General features: G+C 42.8%; 1 protein-coding gene across 1 annotated transcript in view; it reads left to right on the top strand.

Moving 5' to 3' along the window:
- The window catches only part of BLM (BLM RecQ like helicase), a 45,578-nt gene that overhangs the window by 797 nt on the left and 17,589 nt on the right, over nt 1-27,192 (top strand). Inside the window, exons 2-7 of the mRNA XM_063314049.1 lie at nt 8,462-9,156; nt 9,880-10,039; nt 15,544-15,653; nt 15,766-15,880; nt 16,829-17,547; nt 18,659-18,850. Of these exons, the coding sequence (XP_063170119.1) occupies nt 8,462-9,156; nt 9,880-10,039; nt 15,544-15,653; nt 15,766-15,880; nt 16,829-17,547; nt 18,659-18,850 (1,991 nt within the window). The remainder of the gene's footprint in view (nt 1-8,461; nt 9,157-9,879; nt 10,040-15,543; nt 15,654-15,765; nt 15,881-16,828; nt 17,548-18,658; nt 18,851-27,192) is intronic.

Here is a 27,192-nt window from a genome sequence, read left to right as displayed (position 1 = left end):
TGTCCTGAACCACACCCATAACTGCCCGCGCTGCCGCATTCTGGACCAGTAGCAACTTCCAGATTTTCAAGGGCAGCCCCCCATAGAGCACATTGCAGTAACCCACTCAGAAGGTGATTAAGTTATGAGTGACTGTGGGTAATGCCTCCCAGTCCAGAAAAAGGCACAATTGGAACACAAAACAAAGTTGTGCAAAAGCACTCCTGGCCATGGCTACCCACTTCAAACAGGAGCTGTGAGTCCAGGAGGATCCCCAGGTTGCAAACCAGTTTTCTTTCGAGAAGTGCAACTCCATCCAGAATCAAAGGTGGAAAAACACTGGATCCGGGGAGCCCTAAGACCTACAACCATTCAGTCTTGCAAGGTTTAAGCTGAAACCTGTTCTTCCCCATCCAGACCCCCACAGCCTCCAGACCAGCCTTTCTCAACCTTTTGACCCTGGAGGAACTCTTGAAATATTGTTCAGGCCTTGGGGAACTTCTGCGCAATCAGGCTCAAATATAGACTAGGAGTTACAAAATTACTACATTTGTACCAATCGAAGCGAATATTTGTAGCTCAGGGTTGACCTGTGGGGTCCTTGGTGCTCTCTGAGCCTTGTTTTCTTGCAGATGTTTCATTGCCAGGCTAGGCAACATCTTCAGTGTGAACAGGAAGAGGGCCTTGCTCTCTGTTTATATACTGTGATTTGTCCAGCTTGTGTTAGTGGGGGTGTTGTTCTCTCCCTGGGAGTTCCTTGATTGGGCTGTTGTTTGCTGCTTGGTTGATTGACTGAGTTAATAGTTCCTTGATTAGGGTGTATTGTGCTGTTTGATGGTTCTTCTGGTGTTAATCCTAGTGTTGATTTTTGCATATCTGGGTGTTGATTGCTGGCAAGGGAGTGTCCTGGTCTTTTGGCTTTTCTGTTGTGTCTTTCGTTACCTTGTCGTGGTGCTGGAGCTTGAGCACCTCAATGATGCCATGAGCTAAACCCTGAAGGGCCACCCAAGACGGGAAGGTCATGACAGAGAGGTCAGACTAAATGCGATCCCTGGGGAAGGTAATGGCAACCCACCCCAGTATTCTTGCCGTGAAAACTAAATGGATCAGTACAACCAGAGATATGTCAGTATACCATCGGAAGATGAGACCCCCAGGTCAGAAGATGGTCAAAATGCTACTGGGGAGGAACAAAGGATGAGTTCAACTAGCCCCAGACGTGATGACGCAGCTAGCTCAAAGCCGAAAGGACGGCTAGCGGCCGACGGTGCTGGTGGTGAACGGCGAATCCGATGTTCTAAGGATCAACACACCATTGGAACCTGGAATGTAAGATCTATGAGCCAGGGCAAATTGGATGTGGTTATTGGTGAGATGTCAAGATTAAAGATAGACATTTTGGGCGTCAGTGAACTGAAATGGACTGGAATGGGCCACTTCACATCAAATGACCACCAGATCTACTACTGTGGACAAGAGGACCACAGAAGAAATGGAGTAGCCTTCATAATTAATAGTAAAGTGGCTACAGCAGTGCTTGGATACAATCCAAAAAACGACAGAATGATCTCAATTCGAATTCAGGGCAAGCCATCTAACATCACAGTGATCCAAATATACGCCCCAACCACAAATGCTGAACAAGCTGAAGTAGAGCAGTTCTATGAGGATCTGCAGCACGTACTGGACAACACACCTAAAAGAGATGTTATTTTCATCACAGGAGACTGGAATGCTAAGGTGTCAAATGACACCTGGAATTACAGGTAAGCAGGGCCTGGGAGAACAAAACGAAGCAGAACATAGGCTGATAGAATTTTGCCAAGACAATTCACTCTGCATAACAAACACTCTCTTCCAACAACCTAAGAGACGGCTTTATACATGGACTTCACCAGATGGACAACACCGAAATCAGATTGATTACATCCTTTGCAGCCAAAGGTGGCGGACATCTGTACAGTCGGTAAAAACAAGACCTGGAGCTGACTGTAGTTCCGATCACAAACTTCTTCTTGCACAATTTAGGATCAGACTAAAGAGATTAGGGAAGACCCACAGATCAGCTAGATATGAGCTCACTAATATTCCTAAGGAATATGCAGTGGAGGTGAAGAATCGATTTAAGGGACTGGACTTAGTAGATAGGGTCCCGGAAGAACTCTGGACAGAAGTTCGCAGCATTGTTCAGGAGGCGGCAACAAAATACATCCCAAAGAAAGAGAAAACCAAGAAGGCAAAATGGCTGTCTGCTGAGACACTAGAAGTAGCCCAAGAAAGAAGGAAAGCAAAAGGCAACAGTGATAGGGAGAGATATGCCCAATTAAATGCAAAATTCCAGAGGTTAGCCAGAAGAGATAAGGAATTATTTTTAAACAAGCAATGCGTGGAAGTGGAAGAAGACAATAGAATAGGAAGGACAAGAGACCTCTTCCAGAAAATTAGAAACATTGGAGGTAAATTCCAGGCCAAAATGGGTATGATCAAAAACAAAGATGGCAAGGACCTAACAGAAGAAGAAGAGATCAAGAAAAGGTGGCAAGAATATACAGAAGACCTGTATAGGAAGGATAACAATATCGGGGATAGCTTTGACGGTGTGGTCAGTGAGCTAGAGCCAGACATCCTGAAGAGTGAGGTTGAGTGGGCCTTAAGAAGCATTGCTAATAAGAAGGCAGCAGGAGATGATGGCATCCCAGCTGAACTGTTCAAAATCTTACAAGATGATGCTGTCAAGGTAATGCATGCTATATGCCAGCAAATTTGGAAAACACAAGAATGGCCATCAGATTGGAAAAAATCAATTTATATCCCCATACCAAAAAAAGGAAACACTAAAGAATGTTCAAACTATCGAACAGTGGCACTCATTTCACATGCCAGTAAGGTAATGCTCAAGATCCTTCAAGGTTGACTTCAGCAATTCATGGAGTGAGAATTGCCAGATGTACAAGCTGGCTTTAGAAAAGGCAGAGGAACTAGAGACCAAATTGCCAATATCTGCTGGATAATGGAAAAAGCCAGGGAGTTTCAGAAAAACATCTATTTCTGTTTTATTGACTATTCTAAAGCCTTTGACTGTGTGGACCATAACAAATTGTGGCAAGTTCTTAGTGGTATGGGGATACCAAGTCATCTTGTATGCCTCCTGAAGAATCTGTATAACGACCAAGTAGCAACAGTAAGAACAGACCACGGAACAACGGACTGGTTTAAGATTGGGAAAGGAGTACGGCAGGGCTGTATACTCTCACCCTGCCTATTCAACTTGTACGCAGAACACATCATGCGACAAGCTGGGCTTGAGGAATCCAAGGCTGGAGTTAAAATCTCTGGAAGAAACATTAACAATCTCAGATATGCAGATGATACCACTTTGATGGCTGAAAGCGAAGAGGAACTGAGGAGCCTTATGATGAAGGTGAAAGAAGAAAGTGCAAACGCTGGCTTGCAGCTAAACCTCAAAAAAACCAAGATTATGGCAACCAGCTTGATTGATAACTGGCAAATAGAGGGAGAAAATGTAGAAGCAGTGAAAGACTTTGTATTCCTAGGTGCAAAGATTACTGCAGATGCTGACTGCAGTCAGGAAATCAGAAGACGCTTAATCCTTGGGAGAAGAGCAATGACAAATCTCGATAAAATAGTTAAGAGCAGAGACATCACACTGACAACAAAGGCCCACATAGTTAAAGCAATGGTGTTCCCCGTAGTAACATATGGCTGCGAGAGCTGGACCATAAGGAAGGCTGAGAGAAGGAAGATCGATGCTTTTGAACTGTGGTGTTGGAGGAAAATCCTGAGAGTGCCTTGGACTGCAAGAAGATCAAACCAGTCCATCCTCCAGGAAATAAAGCCAGACTGCTCACTTGAGGGAATGATATTAAAGGCAAAACTGAAATACTTTGGCCACATAATGAGAAGACAGGACACCCTGGAGAAGATGCTGATGCTAGGGAGAGCGGAGGGCAAAAGGAAGAGGGGCCGACCAAGGGCAAGGTGGATGGATGATATTCTAGAGGTGACGGACCCATCCCTGGGGGAGCTGGGGGTGTCGACGACCGACAGGAAGCTCTGGCGTGGGCTGGTCCATGAAGTCACAAAGAGTCGGAAGCGACTAAACAAATAAACAACATTGTGTCTTTTGAATGGTATGTACATGTTGTTACCTCTATGTGTCTGTTGATGGCTGCTTTATCTGAGTGCCAGGCTTCCAGGAATTCTCTGGCGTTTTTGGATTTGGCTTGGTTTAGGATGTTCACAGTTTCCCAGTTGAAAATATGGTTGAGTCTGTCCATGTGTTGTGAGATTGTGTCTTCTGACTGCTTGTTGGTGTTTGTGGATGCGCCCTGCTAGTCTTCTGCCTGTTTGTCCTGCATAGTGGCTGCTACAGTCCTTTCACTGTATATTGTAGATAACTGCTGTTAGTGGGGTTAGGGTAGCTACCCACACTAACCAAGTGCTCCATTACCAAAGCAACATCCCAACTTCCCACAAGAGGAGCTGTGTAAGAACATGATTCAGACAAGCATTAACGCACTGCAGAAACCCAGAACATGAGAAAAAGTGTTCAGGGTTTCAGACCACCTAAACAGCATCTTCCAGCAAAATGGATACCCGCTCAACTTTATCAAAAAGTGCCTCACCACCCAACCCACTCCAGCCAACAGAAGCTATGAAAAGAATAACGCTGCCATACATCAGAAACATCTCAGAAACCACCAACAGACTGACAACTGCATGGCATCACCGTAGCACATAAACCAACTAAAACATCTTAAGTAACCCAAAAGACCCAGTAGCCCAAGAAGGAAAAACAGGATTATCTACAACATACAGTGCAAGGACTGTAGCAGCCACTATGTATGACAGACAGGCAGAAGACTAGCAGAGCGCATTCAGAACACCTCCTCGCCAGCAATCAACATCCAGATATGCAAGGATTAACACTAGGATTAATACCAGATGAACAATCAAACAGCACAATACACCCCAATCAAGGAACTGTTAACTCAGTCAAATCAACCAAGAGGAAACAACAGCCCAATCAAGGAACTCCCAAGGAGAGAGCAACACCCCCACCAACACAAGCTGGAGAAACCACGGTATATAAACTGAGAGCAAGGCCCACTCCCTCTTTGCACTGAAGATGTTGCCGAGTCTGGCAATGAAACGTCTGCAAGAAAACAACAAGGCTCAGAGAGCACCCAGGACCCCACATAGTACATTCATTTCATGGGTAGGCCTGTATATATGCATTAACAGCGTTCTTAAACTAAAAATAAAGACTGAAACGTAGCTCTTTAATGTGAAATTGCCCGAATTTGAAATAATTTTTTAAATCATGATCTCCCAGGGAACCCCTAGTGACCTCTTGCGGAACCCGAGGGTTCCACAGAACCCAGGTTGAGAAGCCCTGCTCCAGACACTGAGACAGAACCTCCACAGCATGACTTAGTTGGCCTGGGGCAGAGATGTAGAGCTGGGTATCATCAGTATACTGATGGGACCTCACCCAGGGGCTTCATGTAAATGTTAAATAGGAGTGGGGAGAGCATCCAACCCTGAGGTGCCCCACAGAAAACAGGCCATGGGTTAGATCCTTCCTCCCCATCCATTCTGGAGGAAGGAGGAGTCCCAATCCCTGGAGCCAGTCCAGAAGGATACAGTGATTTATGGTATCAAAGGCACGGAGAGATTAAGGCATTAGCCCTTTGAGGTAGTCCAGACAAGAAGCACAACCCTGAGTACTAACTCTATCTTTATTGTAACAATCTTCTAGCAAAACTGAAAGTATTTCTCCCCTTGTTTCCTTTTACTCCCCAGAAAACTAGGGAGGGTCCCTTCTGAAATACTTCCCACACCCTCGCTCCTTCGGTGGGCTGAGAAATCTTTCACGTGCCAATTGTCCAGTCTGCGGCTCTTCTTCCTGTCTCCAAAGGTCACTCCCACAGACCATTACATAAGGAGAGCCAAGGTGGACACAGCGCCTCCATCCTGCTCTTGATAGAGGACATCCATAAATGCGATCAATGCCATTTCAGTCATCCGAAACCTGACTGAAAAGGATCCAGATAATCTGTTTCCACCAGCACAACCACCTTCTCAGAAACCTTCCCTAAAACGGGATGGTTGAAGATCCAATGAGAGTTATTCAAAATGGTTGGATCTAGCAATGGTTTCTTGAGGAAGATAAACAACAGCCTCTTTAAGCAGCAGCAGGACCATCGCCCTCTCTTAAGGATGAATCCCATCCCCACCCCCATCCAATGCATGTCATCTCCCAGGAAGCTTACTAGGAAGGATGCGGGTCCAACACAGAGATGGCTGAGCTAACAATTCCAGGTGCCCTCTCTGCTTTCTTAACAGTATTACCTAATGTGAGGAATGGGGGAAAAGAGGGAAACGGTGCAAGAGAGACGGCCGCCGGTAGCGAGCAGACATAACTAGGCAAGCTGACAGATTAATGCAAAACCCTGTGACTTCAGCTGCATTAAATGGTGTGAAATCATTGAGTTTCAGTTGACTGTTTAGGGACGGTCTTTGTAATCCCTTTTCTCAGTGATTGATACCCTGAGGCCAGTGATGGAGTGTCCTAGGGGGCTGAAACGTTCTGCCACTGATTTGGGGCTATTGCCAGTTTTGTGTCAGATTTAAGTGTGTTCTTTTGCATCGAGATTGGCTGGCTTGTCTAATGTAATGTAAACGGGGCATTGCTCACAATTGCTACATTGGAGGATTGATTTTGAGTGGGAACTTAAGACAAATGACATTCTGATTTTTTCTCTCTTCCACATCTATCTTGTAGTAGCTTATTCCTTTGAACTCTTGTGGTTTAGTTGATTGGTTTCAGTGGATGGATAGTTTCACTGTAATTTGAAAAATGCCTGTCTTGTTCCATAGTGCCTTGTTCAGATGCAAATGAATTGTAGGGCTTAATTGAAAATAATGAATGCTGTGATTTGGATGGATGCTGAAATGTGTGTACAGGTCAGTTGGCTTTCTGTATAAGGTGGCACATATACAGTATACGCTTTGTATAATTTCAAAATATTTATTTATTTATGAGGTGTAGCGTCTGCCACAATTCATCACACTGTAAGCTTACAAAATAACTTGTTACATAGATGGACAATCCCCCCAATCTGGACCTATTTGGGGGGATTGTAGGACATTTAAGGTACAGAATGACTATCTGCAATGCCCTAACAACAAAAAGATTAAACACTTTAGATACATGGCATAGGACCAGGTTACTTGAGGGGCCACCTTCTCCCAAGAACATCTGCCCACCCCATATGCTCCCACAAGGAGGGTGTGCCCCAGGTTCTGTAATGGTTGCCTTATTCTGACATACTCAGCCTCACAAGCAGGTTCTTAATGAGAACTGATTTATTGAAAGAATAGTGTGCAAATACAAAGAAAGCTGAGAATGACCAAAAGCGCGCCAAATACAAACTAAAAACCCTTGCTTCAAACCCGATCCCGCCCCTCGCCCCATCATAGCAACCACCCCCTCCCAGGTGTTGGTGACCGTTACACATCGGCCTGGGAAAGTAACCTTGAACACACGCAATAACCCAAACATACATTCCCCAGTAACAGTAAGGAGATTACAGCCCGGCACGGCTGAAATTCCCCCCCCCCCCAGCAAATGACAGGCACGAATCTGGACATTGACATGTGAAACGTTACGATGTACCCAGACCATTGGAACGATGAACATGACAGGTTCCTTCTTCTAAGTCTTGTCATCTTTTGGGACCTAGGAAGCATGCCAATTAGGGGCCGGTTGAGGGGGAGTCCCCCCGTGGTTGTTTTGTTGTGTGCTGCATCACCGTTTTATATTTTGTACTTACATATTGTTTCTTCTTTGTTTCTTCTTCTTTTTGATTTACTGTGCACTTCTGTTGTACGCCGCCCACACTGTCTTGAGTTGGCCAGTCTTAACCTTGAAATAAATAAATATCCATTTGTGCCATGATGGCATCCTGACTTTGTCCCCTGAGATTCCCAGGCAGGGCACAAAGGCAAAATTTGTTCCACAGACTAACAAATGTTATCCAACCCTAGTTTAGGTGCGGGTTGTTAGTGGGGTGAAGGTTTTGAAGCCCAGCTGGAATTTTTCCAGAACTTATTGACCATGAGTCCAGATACTGTAATAAATATGTTGCCAATGAATCTAGAGAAGGGATTTCTTGGGGCCAAAAATGACATTCTGATTTTGCCATAAAACGCTGGCATAAATTGATGGCATTTGAGTACCATCTGGTGTTATACATTTTTCTCAGAACTAAAGTAGCTGCAGAATTATTACATAAAGCACAGCTTCTTACAATATTCAAATATGTGTTTGCAATCAAACCAAAATACTGGCTTAAGGGACACATTGTTGAAATCAGTATCTCAGACTAGATCTGACTTGCTTCTAAGAGTTATAGTCTTATGACTGGCTAAAGTTGAAACTTACCCATATTTGCAGGGGATTTATATTCAGAAAGATGGATTCCCTTAATGACTGCACACCAGGATGTATGGGTGGAACAAAGTATTTGGCCTTGAAGGAGAAGAATATCAACTGTTTGGAAAAACAAAGTGGTGTTAAAAATAAGCAAACCAAAATTAGTGAGCTGTTTGAAACAACACTGAATGTTCAGGAAGGAAAACAAGAGTGTTCAAATGATCAACATGTCAACGATTTAGATTGTTTTATCTCTTCTGTGAAAGAAAGTGATCTGGACTGCAAACTAGGGGAATCTCAAATCCCTACCCCAGGCCATAATAATTGTTCAAACAACTCATTTATTGACCTTACTGATATTTGGGAAGACATGGATGACTTTGAAACAACTGGGCCACAGAAAATATGCCCAGGACAATCTGTATCATTTCGAGATAAGTGGTCTGTAAAAAATAGGAAGACTGCAAAAAGCCTGAATAACAGCAAGTCAAAGGTATCTAGCACAGGAAGAGACAGTGAAGAATGTAATGATATGTATATTTGTACAAAAAGGAAAACACTAATGCTTCACCGGGAACAAGAGACAGGTACCCTACCTGTTCCTTGTCTTGACCCTTCAAAGTCTAGTCAAAGGGAAGATTTTTCAGATGGAGAATGTCAAGAGGAGAAGTCTCTGGAAAGTCCCCAGACAGGCAAAAAAGAAAAGTCTTGGAAGGGTAAGTTGCTCTTTTTCTAACCAGTAAGGCACAGTTCTGTAGCAGGGATAACTTCTGGGAAAGTGAATTTACTACAACATGTCCCCTTAAACTTTAAGTTAGATGCTTTCAGGGGAAGTTCACCTCCTATTAATGTATGAACATAGATTATCCTTATGTTCTTCCGGGATGTTTTTCAACTTCCCAGTCTAGCTTACAACCCTGGAATTCCTCAGTAGTTTCCCATCCAAGAACTAGCCAGGCCTAACACTGCTTATTTTCCAAGTGTAGTGAAGGCGATGGGAAGATTTGTATCCTTATGTGTGCAGGCCTTCTGCCGTGATATTCCTTCCTCAAGGAGCTCGCAGCAGATACCCTCCCAGCTGTCTTCACATCAGCTGCATTAGGGAGGTTGTTCTCTCCCTCAGCCTGAAGTCATGTGAAGTGGTTTGCAGCTCAGTTGGTGATTGGACCGGGGTCTCCGTAGTCCAAGTCTGACCTCATTCCCTGTCATGTTACATGACTAGGTTAAAAAGGAAAAGTTTTTTTTTTTAAAAAAAGATAAGAGATATGTGTCTCTACTAATAAACACATCTAATCACAAAAAATCATTGGATGTACTTAATCCATGTTCATACTTAGTTGGTGTAATTTCACCTGAAATATTTCTAACTATTGAACATGTTCAGAAAGCATTATTTTTCACTGGCCTTTTGTGAAATATGTGCTCTTTTTTGGTTAAAGAACAGAATGATTCTGGCTTCCCATTAAGTGGGAATGAAGAACCTGGTGATGGAAGGGATGACCCTCAAATATTCAGTGAGTCTGAAGACTACGGGGACTTCATACCCCCTTCCCCAGAAGAAGATATGCTACCTGCTTCATTCTGGCTGAAGAGCATTAGGTACAGTAGGGTTTCTCTTAAGAGTTAGTATGAAGGTCAAAGACAGCATTTTTCTAGAACAGTTCCTTGTAGAAATAGCTGGCATTTATACACCTGAATGTTTTGCATGAGTGAATGATCAGAACTCTTACTAAATACAAAACAATGAAGGTAAAACAATAGAATGAGTAAAAAAACACATAGCAGTGGTATTAGAGTACATGAGTTTTGTCTCTAAACAGCCCCAGCAGAAAGGAAAAATGTTTACCAGTGGCTGTCAGCATAGAAACAAGCTTAATGTCTTTATTTGTTTTATTCTTCCCCCTACCACAACCACATGGGGAAATGAGCAGGAAGAGGATTGGTCCATAAGGCTCCCCCCACTTTCCAGTAGTGCTGGCCCCAACAGTACCCTGAGATACTTTAATTTGTATTTCAAAATACACAAAAAAACAGCAAGAACTGGCAACCTCTCAGCCACCTTTGCTGTGACTGGCCTTCTGGTGAATGAAGTTGGCTATCTTCATTAGTCTGGAGCATCCCTTATGGGGTGAATGCTTCCCCCAGGTAGTGGCAAACCTGAATAGTTTGGTCATGGAAATACAACCACTAAGAATTGACTTTAAAAATACTTCCTAGGTGGTACTACGCCTCTTAAAATTGCTTTGTGTCAACTAAACTTTTTCTAGCCAGGAATGGGTGTAATCAAGCTGGTATGTATTATTCTCAAGTGGCGATGCCCATTTTCCAGAGCAGATCATTCAGCAAAAAGTGGTCCTTCCCTCTTGTCCTGTTATCTTTGTTCTGGGAGAAGCAGTTCCAATCCTTCCTGGCTCACATTTGCAGGTCTTCATCTGAGCGTGACTGCTTATATTTTCCTCTGCTTGCTTTTGTCCAGAAAAGACGTTAGCGATAGCTGTGGAACAAATAGAACTCAAGCCTTTCCATCTGTTGCTTGGATTCAACTACCTTGGTTGCAGGAGAGAAGGAAAGAGAAACCATTTTCTTGAGGGCAGTCTCTCCGTAGGAGGCCTCAGCTCTATTCTTGTCTATAGACAAGAGGCACTGATTTTGCACCACACACCGTCTTCCGTCAGAAGGATCAAGGCATTGTACTATCAGCAGAAAAGTGCTTCAAGATTCTGCATGGTCCCAGGAAGAATAGGGCTTGGAAGGCCGTCTTGGATTTGAAAAGGATGATACGTAGAATAGAATCATAGATTTGAAAGGAACTATTTAGGGTATTGAGGCCTTTTCTCTTCCAAGTGTCGGAATCCAGGTTAAGGCTTCTCTGACATATGGTTGTCTAGCTACTGCTATAACCCATCACTTTTCTAGGTGTAAGTAGTCCCTGTTTAGTAACCACAATTGGGACCAGCATCTTGGTTGTTAAGTAAAGCAGTTATTAAGTAGAAACTGAGACTGTGCTTATGATCTTACTTCAGCTTTCCTTTGCTTTACAGACTTGTGATGGTCATAAATCTGAGGATTGGTCACAAAGTTACTTTTTCATCACCATCGTAACTGGACAGTCACTAAATGAGGCAGTCACTAAATGAGGCCTACCTGTAATTGGTTCCACGGTCAAAAGTTCCGGATGGAATCTCTGTAGAACAACAGAAGCTATTGACGCATACTGATTCACTGGAGATCTCTCTGCTTAACTTACCAGAGAACCCCCTTCCAAGATGTGGCTCTCCAGTTTGTTGTTAACACTCTGGGGGTTCTCCAAGATGATCATGGCCTTGATGGGGCATCTATACATCCAGGGCATCCATTTTTATCCATGCCTGGATACGCCTGTTATTCTTGTCTCTTTCTGTATCCTAGGAAAAGAAAGATACGTAACAGATTTGTTTAGGGAATCTACAGTTCATTGTGAATTAGGAGAAATGCTATCTTTGCAACTTGTCAACATCTCGGGTCAAAGAATCTTAGAGTTGGAAGGAGGCATTTAAGCCATCAAATTCACTTGCCTAGTGCAGAAGTCCAAGTTAAAGCATTTCTGACAGATGGCTGTATAGCCTCTTGTACATATTCAGGGTAGGAAACCCTGCACCCTTGGTTCCACTGTCAAGTTGCTTTTACACTTAGGAAAAATTTCCTAATATTCAACCAGCATTTGCCTTCCTGCAACTAAATCCATTGTTCGGTGCTCAGCACTGAGGTTATAAAGGCTTGACTTGTGTGAGATACTTCTGGTATTTGAGGAATGCTATGACTTCACTCTTCAGTCTTCTCAGGGATAAACAAGCCCAGTTCCTTCCATTTCTTTTCAAAGGAGTCAGTTTGTAGGTCATCTTCATTCTTTCCTGAACCAATTCCAGTTTCTCTGAATCCTAAAAGTATACTATTTAGAATTCAATTCTGGATGTAGAAAGATAGGTACATTTCTTCTGGAAGAAATAAGGCAAATTGTAGAACAATTTCTCAGGTTAATCCTCCATTTTTTCAAGTGTAGATCATATGGCTTTGCAAGGCTGCAGTAGCTTATGTAGAGGGCATAGACCTGAGTTATGTATACGAGCTCACTCAATTTCTAGAGTGGCTCTTTCTGCCACTTGTTCAGAATTATCACAAAAACTCATGTGTCTTTCCTGGTTCCATTTTTTGCAAGACAACCTTTAGGAGGGCGAAGCTGTTGAGTATTGAATTGAGTTAGTCACAAGAGATGCCAGCTTGTGATATGATGAGCTCACTGAAGGTCAGCCAAAGAATGCAGACAGAAGGTCAGTTTCATAGAACTATGGGTGTCCTGCTTTCATTCCCTGCTGGCTTGTCGTCATGCTCCTTTGTCCCCCCTAATTACAAAAGCACCTGTTCAGCATTAAAAGGGATCCAAGTCTACACTTTTGAGAAGGAAGAATCCAGGAATGCCATATCTTCTTTCTTTTAGCGGAACATATTCATGGGGTATTCAACTGGTGTGGTTTGCTGACTGTGGTCCTGTCTGCATTGTCAAAAAATTGCAGTGTAAAATTATTTCTGTCTTGGATTTCCTTCAAAGGGGCGAGAAGTGTTCAGTGCACAAAATTCTAGATAGAAATCTCTGTAGAAATCTTTGTACTTTCCACTGAATTCTAGAGAGCTAAGCCAGTACTTCAGAGGGCCTTGTGAGGGAAGAATTATCGCACAATCAGATTTCTGTTTCTAAGGTTTTGATATTTCTTCAGTCTGGTCTTAGTGCCTTCATATTTTAATAAGCACTGTTCTGAACAGCAAATTGGAGTTTCCTTCCATATACCAAAGGTTTCCTGCAAGAGGCTTATCTCTCGAAAACCCCTGCAATGCATAGGTTTGAAGACTTTTTTTACATCCATCATTTGAACTATTACATCTGGTTTCACTCAAGCACCTAATGTTGCCTTATCTCAGTTGGGAAGCGTGTCAGAATTGGGGGTTGTCATCCCAGGAAAAATCGCTCTGTTTCATCATGAAGGAGTCTGTAATTCTCTATATGGATCTTACTTTAATTATAAAAGTGAACTTTTCCCAGTTCCCAAAACACCACTGAAAAAGAGCAGCATAAAAGTGAATAGAATGATCAAAACAGACCTGCTGTTGGAGTCTTCACAGTAACCTGCCTTGGGCTGTAAAACTTCACCAGTGACCATTTCCAGGTAGATCAGGGCCTATGTACCTTTAGGCTTTGCCTTGCATCAAGATGAGTGCCTTCACTTCTGCAGCAGTCTTTGGGTGACTTCCAGGCCCTCTGCTTGGACCTTTGCTGGGCTCCATAAGCTGAATGTCAGTCCCTCGGAAAAGGGTTCTTCAACAACTTTTCCTTCCCATTAAGAGTTCTTTTCTTCAACCCACTTGCGGATGAATGCTGTCAAAGGGCAGCCCCACGTATACCCAGTGGGAGGTGAACGAAGGCATGAGTGGCCGTGAACAATGCCCCCCCCCCAACTATGAACAGTGCAACTGGCACAAAGGTGTATTTATGGAACACACACCCCCTGACACAGCTGCCACTTGCTCCTCGAGCAGGAAGTGTGAGTCAGGGAGGACCCCCCAAACTGCGCATCGGCTCTGCCTGGAGGAGCGTTACCCATCCAGAGTTAGCTGTGTGGACACACTGGATATGGAAGCCCCCAAAGCCCTCGGCCTTTACAGCTCTCCCCGTCCAGACCCGTACCACCTTCCAGCACCAGGAAAGTGCCCCGGTGGCATTGCTCGGATGGCCCGGGGCAGAGACACATAACTTAATATTGTCGGCATGGTGATCATACCCACGTGCAGATCTTTATTACAGCCATTGAGCAGAACGCAACAATCAGCAGCAGATGGAACAAAATGAAACAGATTGTGACTAGTTCAGTGAAGTGTTCAAAGTGTACCTCCATGGCCATATTCATAAGAATCGAATCGTACCGGTCGAATCGTACCGGCCTGATCATAACAACTGAGCACAGAATAAGTCAGAGTTGCCCGGATACTTTATAAAATGGGGAGGATGAGATGGGCCCTTGCAGTGCTGCCCAATCTCGGAAAAGGCACAATTGGTGCACAGGATCTTTATGCAGGAGCTGAGGGTCCAGGCAAGTCCCCAGAGTGCACACCAGAGTCGTGCCCCAGCCAGAGTTAAAAATGTTAAATCACCAGATATGGGGAACCCTAAAAACCCACAGCCACTCAGTCTTGTCAGGGTTGAGCCAAAGCCAATTCCTCCCCATCCAGATCTGTGCAGCCTCCAGGCACTGGGAAATCACCTCACTGGCATCACTTGAGCGGCCCAGGCAGAGATGTGCAGCTGGATATCATCAGCATACTGATGGTCCTTAACCTAGCGGTTTCCTACAGATGTTAAATAGGAGTAGGAAGAGATCAAGCCCTGCAGCACTCCACAAAGCAGGGGCCTAGGGCTGGTCCTCCCCTCCCCCAACCCTGACTGGAACCGGCCTTGGAGGAAGGGGAGAATGCCAAAGAACAGCGACTCCCACTCCCACCCGCTCAGCTGCCTCAGAAGGATATCATGCTCCATGGTACTGAAGCTGCTGAGATCATGGATTAATGCCATCTCAGTGCTGTGTCCCGGCCTGAAACCTGATTGTAATGGGTCCAGATAATCCAAAGTAATTGCAAAAATTACTCAACAATATTTGGTAATGAATTTTACTGAAGATTTGTTCTTTGTATTTACTAAGATTTGTTAACTGTCTTAATACAATAACTTAATACACCTTTTAATGACAGATTTATTACTGCAAAAAATTGGGAAATCAAATAATTTCTTTCTCTGGACTGGTAGTATTTAAGCAAATGGGAAGAAACACTCACTGAAAAATTAACACTTTCAAACTTTAATACGGTTGTTTTATTCAAATTTAATTTCAACAGAGTGGTTCCTAATGGTCATTGTCTACAGAAATGTATACAATTTTTTTGTAGAGAGAAATACTCTGTGTGTGTGTATCTAAAATCGCCATCTCATTAAAATTCTAATTGATGTATGAAGTATATCTACTTTATGATATATATATACTGTATATGGATTTCTTAATGATTCTTAACATTATTGTTAGGCATTTTCCCCAAAAAACAGCTGTTGAGACAACACCGAATCCTGAACTCTTGGTAAACCAACTTCCAGAGTCTGGAGAAACCACCAAAAGAAGCGAAGGAAGGAAGGAAGGTAGAATGTGAAGTATTCCCAGCTGTTTTCTTTTGGTGACTGCCAGCCAGCTTTGCACTGCTGGTGTCTTGCAAAATATGTGGTGCAGTAACTGAATCCTGTTACTTTTCAGGCAATTCCCTCCTGCATGTAATGGAGGATATCTGTAAACTGGTGGATTCTGTTCCAGAAAGGGAACTGAAGTCTGTGCTAGGTGGCCAAGAGCTCCTTCGGCTTAGAGGCTGCAGGTCTGTTGTGAGTTGTTGCTGGTTTGGAATATGATAATGTCCTTTGCTTTTTTAAGGTAAAGAAATTAGGATGTGCTAAGTTTTTCCAAGTTTCAGACTACACTTGAATAGCACTCGGTCCCCTGAGATTTTCATAGCTGCTAATGCAGGCTGTACGAAGCAGGTCAATATTTTTTATCTATGCCTGATAACTTCTGGAAACTAGAAGATTCTCCTTTTGTGTCACAGGTTATCTGTAAATGGAGTCCTTCTCATACTTATTCCAGAAGCAGAATTATGCAAATATGCTCCCTTGGGTTTCTTCATCAGGATTAGTATCCCCATGATTCCAGTCCTGTCCAGTTCAAGACTGCAAAACTTCCACAGAAGTCCAACTCTGGAAAGACTGCCTTGTCCATAAGGCGGAAAAGATTGTTAGTCATCTATAATATTAGAGGAACAGGAATATAGATAAAACACGAGAGTTCTTAATTATCAGAGAAAACTCCAGTAGCATTGTCATAGTTCTACAGGAAATTCATGGTTGGATAACCACCACCACCACCACCACCACTTTTTAAATGGGACAGCATTTTATTGTTGGTGGGCCATCTAGGGCCAGGAGCACAGCGATGGTATTGGCCAAAAATGTTTCTATCCAGAATGTGGAGTTAGGAAAGATTCCGTGGGACGATACGTTTTTATTAAGGGCAGATATACGTATATGATAGTAGGGATAATAGTAGAGCTTCACTTCATTGACCCAATCAAAATTGTGGAAATGCTTTTATATAATACACTCAAACAGAAGTTTTAATGACAATTATGTTTAATAGGCAGGTATCTAAATTGGGTTGTTTGTTATAAGCAAGGTAAAGATCAATAAGAGGAATGTCTGGGAAGGAAACAGCAAATTCATTAGGAGAGTTTAAAACAATATAATAACAACTTATCTTTTCTTATATCTAGAAGAAAACTGTTGAGTAATCACAGAAATGGAAACAGAAGTGGTACCGATACCTTTCTAGATGTAAACAGCAAACACAATTTGGACTATGGTGGGTCCCAAGATGATAGTTATTCTTCTCAGTTGGGAAAAAACCACTCCCCTCTTCCTCAGTGGGGCGCTTCTACTTCTAGACCATTTTCCGACAAGCTGCTCGGTGGGATGCATCACTGGCCCGGCCTTCGTCCACCGGGCTTGTCACTATTGAACTCTCAAGGATCGATCAGTGCGGATCCATCTGCTTTCTTGGAAGAGTCTGCTTTGGATACTTACTCTCTTGCCTTGGAAAGTTCAGGCATATCTTGTCCCAGAAGGGAAGCCAGTGGAATAACTGGATCCAAAAAGCCGGAATTAGAAGAAGAGGCACGCTGGTTGTGTTCAAAGAGCCAAAGAAAACTCCCTCTGTTTAAGAGCAAAGTTGGAAGTGAGAATTCTTTGGCAACTGGAGGGCAGAAGAAGCTTAATAATAATAATTTGGATATTGGTGATTTGGATGAATTTGATGGTGTAATAAGTGCTTCACCAACCAGACAGGCTTTTAAGGTGCCGGTCCAGTTTGCTGCAGAGGCCTCCCCTGCAAAATTATTTTTGGAAGAAAGCTCTCTAGCGTCAAAGGCAAATGGTCTTTTGCACAGCAATTTTTCTTACACAGGCAGTTCTGTCAGTGGCAAGAGTTGCCCTGGTAAGTTATACTAGTTCCTCCTTTAGTGTGTTCTGGAAAATAAGCTATAGTAAGGAATTACTGTGAAGAGTATAATTAACTCATTTGACAAACTATCTTGCATCAGACATTCTTATCCACAGATTAAACGTCCTCAACCTTTTTGAGCATATTTGGATTTTTAGGAACATGTGGACATTCACATCATAGTTGCTAGGGATACTTCCCAATTCACAAAGTGGCTAACCGTTTGTGCGTGTATCGGGTTACTAGAAAGTTACCTGCCACTACCACTAGCCCTGCTTACCTTCGTTCCCTTTTGGACTGGTAGGCATATTTCCAAAAAAAGTTCTGGGTTGCATCTGACTATCATTTTTTCTCTGTAAAGAAAAGTGTATGGATCCAAATCACAATTTTTTGTAATAATAATACTTTTTTTTAATGTACAAAGTCAGGAGGGGGCAGGGAGCTCGGTGCCCATTAAAGCAGGTATCTGCAAGTACAGTGGCACTCCTTGGCAGCACATCAGGAATGTGAAACTGCTGATTGCTGTCCAGCATCTCCATGATAGGTTGCATTTGAGTTCTGATACAGTTTAGGAAATACAACTTTTTAAATGCATTAATGTTAAATACAGCAAACAGTTATTTTCCAGTAGGAATATACTGTTAGGTTAATGTCAGTGAATGTTGTAAGGCCATATTACTGCTTCAATGGAAATGAACTAATTCATCTGTTACAAAGTGTCTATTTTGTGGTCAGTTTTTTGCATTTAGTTTTTAATGGACATTTTTAACCTGTCTGGATTGTGTCCAAAATTGCCATGTTGTAATGAGTGGGGACTGAAAGTATTTCACTGGCTGAGATGTGTGTCCTAAGACGTAAATCAGATCCCCTTCAAGATTTCACTTTGTTCTGTACGTGCATGATGGGGAACAGAGCAGGTGAAACCTGAGACTTAATCATAGATGTGGTTTGGTAACACACTCCAATCTCCACCCCTGAAACATGTTTAGATTTTTTCATGTAACATGAATTAAGTTTGAGCATCTGATGGGCTGGCTATAAAACACTGAAAATAGCAAGTATATTTTCTCTTCAGTCTTACAATAAAATCTTGTTTTCTTCCTAGTTCCGCTGATCAAGAATATACCTTCCAGAAATCCCACCCTAGAACCATTCAGAGGTTTAGCATTTCCCCATTCTAATGAGATGCTGAAGATATTTCATAAAAAATTTGGTCTTCATCACTTTCGGACGAATCAGCTTGAAGCCATCAATGCTGCTTTGCTGGGTCAAGACTGCTTCATCCTGATGCCCACAGGTATGTTTTCAGGTGGAGGTCCCTGCCAGTGGTGGAGACCATCACGATGGGACCCCATCTCAAATGCCATCCAACTTGTGCCCTAAAGGCTCCAAAGAAAGAGAGGGGAGCGGGAATCAAGGCTAACGTATGACATGTTAAACTGATTGAAATCACCAAGAAAAAAAGAGCAGTTAAAATCAAGTTGCTGATATTTTGCGTACCTTCTAATTGAGATATACTAATAAGCTGAACAGTTGGGATGAAATGATTCAGCCTATTCATCTAACCTTGAACTTCCTTTCTTCTGCTGCTGCTTGGACCAACTGTTACATCCAGTTCCTGTCAGCACACAACATTCAGTACAAGTGCTCAGACCCCTATATATAACTTATAAGTGAACCATAGCTATTAGGGGAAATTAAGTTCATCCATGAAATCCATCATTCTGTCTGTTTTGAAAAGTTATAAGTTATCAGTTTCAGAGCTGAATGCATTGCATAGTTTTGGTAGCTAGACTTTAGAACTGGGGAAAACTTAGATTTGAAACACTAATCTTCGAAGTGTTTTAAGGCTGAAAAACTCTGTTCTGAATTGAAGGTGCTTTATTTTGTGCTCAAAACTGTTCCAGGGTGTTCACACCATTGGAAAAGACACTGGTGACTGAAGACTGTTTAGATTTGAAATGCAGAACCCTACCAGTCAGCAAGTCACTCTGGACTTCATAGGTCATCCTTGTTGAAGAGAAAGTCAATAGTAATAAGTATAAAATATGTGACTTTGTTGTGTCATTTAACCTGATCATAGTTAATCTGAAACATTGATTCTGTCTATTCCTTTTTTTGTAGAAGAGCATTCAATGCTAGGTTATCATGACCCAGTTTTGAGAGATGGTAAGGATTTTTCCTTAGAAAGGTAAGGGTTTGTCCATATAGTTGCTGCAAGCCAACTCAGCTAGGTGCTGTTGAGTTGGCTTGCAGCAACTATATGGACAAACCCGTACCTTTTCAACTGTCTCCAATAATACCTGAAAGCTTTTCCAGAGACAGTCCTACACTTTTGTGGATCCTGTCCATCCACCTGATCCAATGTTTTCCTTTTCTACTTCCCTCGCCCCTGCCAAGGATTGTTAAAAGGACTATCTAGTCCATTATCTTCTCACATCACATGCCAAAATTATATACGTTTCTGCTTGCCTGTTCTCTCTACGAATATTTCCATCATTTATAGTCCATTTGGAAAGAGCTTCAGTATAGTCTTTCCATCTTCCTTTAACCTTCTCATTTCTCATTTTCCATTTCTGTTTTTTTCTATTTATCAACATTCTTGACTGAGATGTTTTTCCTTCTTCTTTTTCACTTGCGGTTGGAGGTCTGCATTCAGTTGTCATGCATCCTTGCATCTGAGGCTTTCATCTTTGACTATTATATAGCTTGTCTTGAAGACCACTTGGATTTTTTTCCTCTTTCAGATTGTGGAAATTCCATTTTTCCATTTCAGTTTTCATGAGTTCTCTTAACTCTTCCCATACTTCCTCAGTTTATTTTTTGCATAAGATAAGCATACTGTTAATTCCTCACATTTATCTTATATCCTGACTATAAGTTCTCCAGATCAAACTTGTTGGCACACCTCCGAGCTCTCGTTAATGCTCTAAATTTAACCTGTGCATTTGAAACCAGTAATTCATGATCTGTTTTGCAGTCTGCACCTGAAAGTGCCCTGGCTGACCGGATTGCACTTTTCCATCTTCTGTTTCCTAATGTGTAGTTCATGTTGGCATTTCCTTGTTCTTTGCAAGGAGCAAGCCATTAAGTTACTATGGTAACAAATTACTCTGGCAGAGTCAGAAGGTCAAACTTAAGTATCTTTAGTTTGGGGTGTGAAAAGGCATGACCATATAAGGTGAAGCTCCTGATTTGCCTGGAGGGCAGCTTGCCTGGGCTTGTTAGTTTTTCCTTTCTACACAGCCTCTCTTCCCAGTCCTCTCTGAGCACATGTGAATGCACAAGCTTGTAAATATGTTTAAATAAGAAGCTTTCTGTAAGCACATTTATTTTTATAGAAATGCCTGGTGTGTGATTTTTCTGATCTCTCGGGCCAAACGCTTTCCAGCACTCTGCCACAGGTTATGGGCCCAGTAAACCCCCAGAGAGAGCAGAGAGATCAGATCCACACCTCATGCACATATAAAGGCAGGTAACAAAGACCTGTGAAGATTTTCCTTGGAGCCGCCTGGAGATTTTCCAGCTGCTGCCGGTCTGCAGGACAAAGAAACCAGCTGAGATGACTTGCAAAAGAAGGAAGAAGCCATGGCTACCTCCCAGCCCTCAGTGATGCCTCTGAAGCGCCTATCAGCGATCAACTACCTGAATTGGGCCCTGAAGATGGAGATGTATCTTCGCAGAGAGAATCATTGGCTGCCTATTGGTGAGGAAACTCCCCCCAAATCCCAATGCTGAATGGCTTAGACAGGATGACCGGGCTAGAGCCACCATTATCCTGGGAGTGGAGGACAATCAGCTAGTGCACGCGCATGGGATGCAGTCTGCAAAGCAACTTTGGGATGCTTTGAGAGACTTGTATGTAAAGGCAACAGCAGGGAGTAAAGTTACTCTGACGAAAAAGCTGTATAGAGCCTACCGTGCAGAAGGAGATAGCCTTCCTGAGCACCTGCATCATATTCAGCAGCTGTTTGTTGAGTTGCAGGAGAGAGGAATGGAATTTACACCTCTCACAAAATCCTATATCCTCCTGTCCTCACTGAATAAAATGTGGGACACACTGATTTGTACCCTGGAGGCTATGCCTGAAGCAGACCTCACCCCATCATATGTTATACAGCGCTTACTCGCTGAATGGGAGAAGAGAGAGGAAAGATCCCCCCCCGCGCATCTCTTCTGGAAAGCTGCAGCACCAGAAAGGAAGGGAAAAGAAGAAAAAAAAAAGCTGAAGCTACAGCACTAGCCAGCCAGCGATGCTTCACTTGTGGTTCAGCTGGACATTTGCAGAAAGACTGTGCCTTGAGACCCAAGAGTAGAAAGACAGAGAAGAAGAACACAAGGGCAACACAGAAGAAGGCTCTTCAAACAACCCAAATTGCACAGGTTGCTGAGAAGGGTAATTCTGATGTATGGGTGTTAGATTCTGGGGCCAGTTGTCATTTATGTAATTGTAAAAGCTCTTTTGTGTCACTGTCTAAAACTGAAAGACAAAGTGTATCTTTGGCTGATGGGTCTGTGACCAAAATTATGGGACAAGGTGACTTGTATTTATCCTGCTTGGGAGAAACTGTAAAAGGTGTGTTGTATGTGCCAAATCTACAGTCAAACCTTTTATCTGTGGCACAATTGGCTGCAACAGGGTATGTCATAACATTTAAGAAAAATGGTTGTGAGATATGTAAAAATGGGAAATGGTGTGCTACTGGTATGTTAAAAGACTCCTTGTACGTTGTGCAAAATGCAAGGAAGCCAAGCTGCAAGGCTGCAGTTGGCAACACTCCGTATCATGACCAATGTGTACACCTGATGCACAGGAGATTTGGTCATGCTAATTTCAAGTATATAGCACAAATGCCACAGCTGTGTGCTGACCTAAAGATAAAACCCTGTGATAAACACTTAGACTGTGTAGTTTGCAAAGAATGCAAAACACTAAAAGCTCCTGTGAGTAAGCACAGTGACAGAGTTACAACTAGACCTTTGGAAACTGTACACTCTGACATTATTGGTCCTTTTGCTCCAAGTCTTGGACAAGCAAGGTATGCAATGACCATCATTGATGATTTCTCAAGATACACATTTATCTGCATCTTAAAACATAAAGATGAGGCATTTGAGAAATTTAAAGGTTTTGTGACATGGGCAAATGGAAAATTCCCAAGGCCAGTATCTGCACTCCAATGTGATAGAGGAGGAGAGTACCTTTCTCACAAATTCAAAAGGTTCTTAGCAGACAAGGGGATAGAACAAATTCTAACCCTTACAACAGAACAGCAAGGACTTGCTGATAGTAATCTTTTGCCTGGTGAAGACATTAAGCCAGAAAAGCAAACTGAAGATCTGTCTGATGAGACAGATGCTTCTCAGGAAAGTGATAGGAGTCAAAATTTAAGCCCTGTATTACCTCGCAGATCTCAGAGGAATAATAAAGGCGTTCCTCCATCACATTTTCAGGCTGAAACAGTAAAGGCTTTTCACATATTCACAGAACCTGAGTCCTTAGAACAAGTGAATGCTTTACCACCTGAGATTGCACAAAATTGGCATTCTGCCATGCAACAGGACTTAGCATCCTTGAAAGAAAATAAAACATGGAAACTGGTAAATCTACCTCCCAATGAACGCTGTCTGGGTTGTAGGTGGGTTTTCAAACTAAAAAGGGATGCTCATGGCAAAATCCAAAAATATAAAGCAAGGTTAGTTGCAAAAGGGTTCACTCAAAGGAAAGATTTAGACTTTGACAAGACTTTTGCACCAGTTACTAAAGGTGAATCAATTAGATTACTGTTAAAAATTGCTGCACTCAAAGAAATGTCAGTTCATCACTATGACATTCAAATTGCATTTCTCTATGGTGATTTAGACCACAAATTATACATGCAGCAACCCCCTGGCTATGAAAAAGGGGAGAATCTGGTCTGTGAACTGCAGAAATCAATCTATGGATTTAAACAGGCTACTAGATCATGGAACCAAAAATTAGATGAAAAACTGCAGAATGTTGGTGTTATAAAAGGAAAATGGAGATCTCAGTGACAGGAAACCCACTTCTGTGATTTTAATTCAATTTGCTGGGTCAAGCTTAGGCTGACATTCTAGAAAGCAAACACTTGTTGCTCTTTCCACTGCAGAAGCAGAGTTTTATTCTCTAGCACAAACCTGTAATGAAGTTGTATGGTTTAAACAGTGGTTAAAGGAGATAGGCATGGAAGTGAACCAGCCTATAACGATTTATGAGGATATTCAAGCTTGCATTGCAATGGCAAAATCTGAAGCTTGCAAGAATAGGACAAAACATATAGATATTAGATATCAATGTATCAAGGACATGATAGCCAAAGGGGAAATAATGTTAAAATATTGTGAATCAAAAGATATGATGGCTGATATTTTAACCAAACCTCTTGCTCTACCAAAACATACAGAGTTGACAAAGAAAATTGGTTTGTGTCTTACTCCTTAGCAAAACAAAGGGGAGTGTTGGCATTTCCTTGTTTTTTGCAAGGAGCAAGCCATTAAGTTACTATGGTAACAAATCACTCTGGCAGAGTCAGAAGGTCAAACTTAAGTATCCTTAGTTTGGGGTGTGAAAAGGCATGACCATATAAGGTAAAGCTCCTGATTTGCCTGGAGGGCAGCTTGCCTGGGCTTGTTAGTTAGTTTTTCCTTTCTACACAGCCTCTCTTCCCAGTCCTCTCTGAGCGCATGTGAATGCACAAGCTTGTAAATGTGTTTAAATAAGAAGCTTTCTGTAAGCACATTTATTTTTATAGAAATGCCTGGTGTGTGATTTTTCTGATCTCTCGGGCCAAACGCTTTCCAGCACTCTGCCACAGTTCATATGATGCCAATGTTGTGCATCAGGTGATACCTAGGTATAGAATCTGCATTTACGTTGCTTGAGGAAGGTGTTGGCAATTAACTAAGAATTATCTTCATAAAACATTTAACCATTTCCTGCTTTTAACAAATCTAATATTCCTCTAATTACATGTTCCTTCATTTCTCCAACTTTTGCTTTCCAATCACCCATTAGTACTAGTATGTCTTCTTTTGATGCTGTGTTTCTTGTAGATGTTCTTCATCATTGCATCTGTAATAGGGGAATATGCTTTATAACACTAATGTTCACTGGATATGCACTAACCCTAATTAGATATGATCCTGTCATTTATTGGATAATAGCTTACAGGCTTACCACTGCCTTTTTGTCCATCATTGCCACTCCATTTCTTTGTATAAATTTATGCTCTGCGTAGCATTTTGTGTAATCATGTCTATTAAAATGACCGATTCTAGTCCAGATAAATTCACTTTTTCCTAAATCATCCAATTTATCCTTCATGTCTGCTTTTAGTTTCAAGTTTTCCTTGGTTTGTGCTTCTCACATTCCATGTTCCATTTGCATGCATTCTTGTAAAGCAGGAAACTCTTCTTTCAAGACTGGTGCCCATCAGTAACTTGTAACTTGGTCTAACACATCATTGCATCCAGTTCTACTTTTGAAAAATTGAAGTTCTTCTCATGTAATTACCAGAATGGTTTCCCACCGTTTTATCATCTGGCACCCAAATTTACTTAAATGATTCAGCCAAGTTCATACACTTTTCTTAGTAATGGTACAGAAGTAGTTGGCCATTGCCTTCTTCCAGGTTTGATTCTGGAGTTCCTTCTCCTTGGTGGGCTGGCTTCTCTCACGTTTACAGAGCCCCATCTGCACGCGCGCACACACACACACACACACACACCACACACACACACACACACACACACACACACCCCGTGGCTCACCCTTAGCTTTATCCCGCCTCCTTGGAACTTACTGGCAGGGCAGCTGCACCAAGCGACCCCGTCAACATTGCTCTCAAAATCAGTGAAGCGGATGAGGCCTCCTAACGTGTCAAGGCTTGCAGGCAGGGGAGCTAAATATAACTTTATAGAAATTAAGTATACTCTAAACCAATTTTAAACTTTATCTACCCTGAATAAATGAGACTACTGGATTTCTTACTTCTTTGAATTATATATTTCCTAACACAGGCCCTGTCTAGACACTCTTCTGCCCATTATAAAGCTATTTTTTTCTGTTTTTATTTTAATGCATGAATTGCTGTTTATTGTTATTTATTTTGTTTATTTATCCAATTTGTCCCCACCCATCTCCTCCCATTGGGGGACTCTGGGCAGTTTACAACAATCAATTAAAACAACATTCACAAAATATACAATATAAAAATACAATAATAAGTAATATAAATAAAAGTAAAGATAAAAGGTCTAAGTGGCGAAAGAATGTAAAACAGTCCAAGTGTGGGAGGAGCGGTCTATAGCAGCCATCCCCATGTAGATCTATTCCCCTCTCCGCCCCAAGCGGGGCGGCAGAACCAGGTCTTCAGACTCCTCCGAAAGGCCAGGAGCGATGGGGCCAATATCTCACCTCTGGGGGCAGTGTGTTCCACAGGGCGGGAGCCACTGCAGAGAAGGCCCGCTTCCTGGACCCCGCCAGATGGAATTCTCTCACAGACGGGGTCCACAGCATGCCCTCTCTGCATGATCCAGTGGGGCAGGCTGATGTAATGGGGAAGAGGCGGTCCCTCAGGTAACCTGGCCCCATGCCATGTAGGGCTTTGAAGGTCATAACCGACACCTTGAATTGGGCCCAGAAGCAAACTGGTACCTACTGCAGCCCGCACAGCAGCGGTGTTACATGTGCCCTTATAGGGGCACCAAAAACAGCTCACGCGGCTGCATTCTGGACCAGCTGAAGCTTCCGGATACTTTTCAAGGGTAGCCCCACATAAAGTGCGTTGCAATAGTCTATATGAGAGATAACAAGGGTATGAGTGACTGTTCGAAGGGCCTCCTGATCCAGGGAGGGGCATAACTGGTGCACAGCACGTAGCTGCACAAAGGCTCTCCTGGCCACGGCTGCCACCTGCTCTTTGAGCAGTAGCCATGAGTCCAAGAGGACCCCCAAGTTACGCACCGGGTCTGTCTGGGGCAGTGCAACCCCATCCAGAACCAGAGATGACAATGTCCCGGATACGGAAGAACCATTAACCCACAGCCACTCCTTCTTACCAGGGTTCAGCTGAAGCCTGTTGTTCCCCATCCAGGCCCCCACAGCCCCCAGACACTCGGAGAGGGTAGTCATGGTATCACTTACTTCACCCGGGATGGAGATATACAATTGAGTATCATCAGTGTATTGATGATACCTCATCCCATGGTGATGGGTGATCTCGCCCAGCGGTTTCACATAGATGTTAAAAAGGAGAGGGGAGAGTACTGATCCCTGCGGCACCCCACAAAGAAGGGGCCATGGGGCCGATCTCTTCTTATTATGAATCACTGTGAGGATTTCAATCAGAGTGCATAATACACCCAACTCATATACAATCAGATCTTTGCTGTGCTTTAAAAAAAAGCTAGGGAATGATCCCCTAAAATGAATTCTATGCAAAGTATTGTATTTGGCCTGAAAGAGTGTTCAGGACCTTTCAGGGGTGCGTCACTTCTGCACCAAGCAGGAGGTTGAACTTGGTGGTTCTTTGCGTCTCAGTTCTATGGCCAGCTGTTGATCTTCACGGCAGCAGGAGTAACGGAGAAAATGTCAGTTGCAGCATTTAGCCTCCTCCA

The sequence above is a fragment of the Candoia aspera genome, chromosome 13, assembly GCF_035149785.1.
Source record: "Candoia aspera isolate rCanAsp1 chromosome 13, rCanAsp1.hap2, whole genome shotgun sequence".
Lineage (NCBI taxonomy): Eukaryota > Metazoa > Chordata > Lepidosauria > Squamata > Boidae > Candoia > Candoia aspera.
This window is presented reverse-complemented; position numbering and strand designations above follow the sequence as displayed.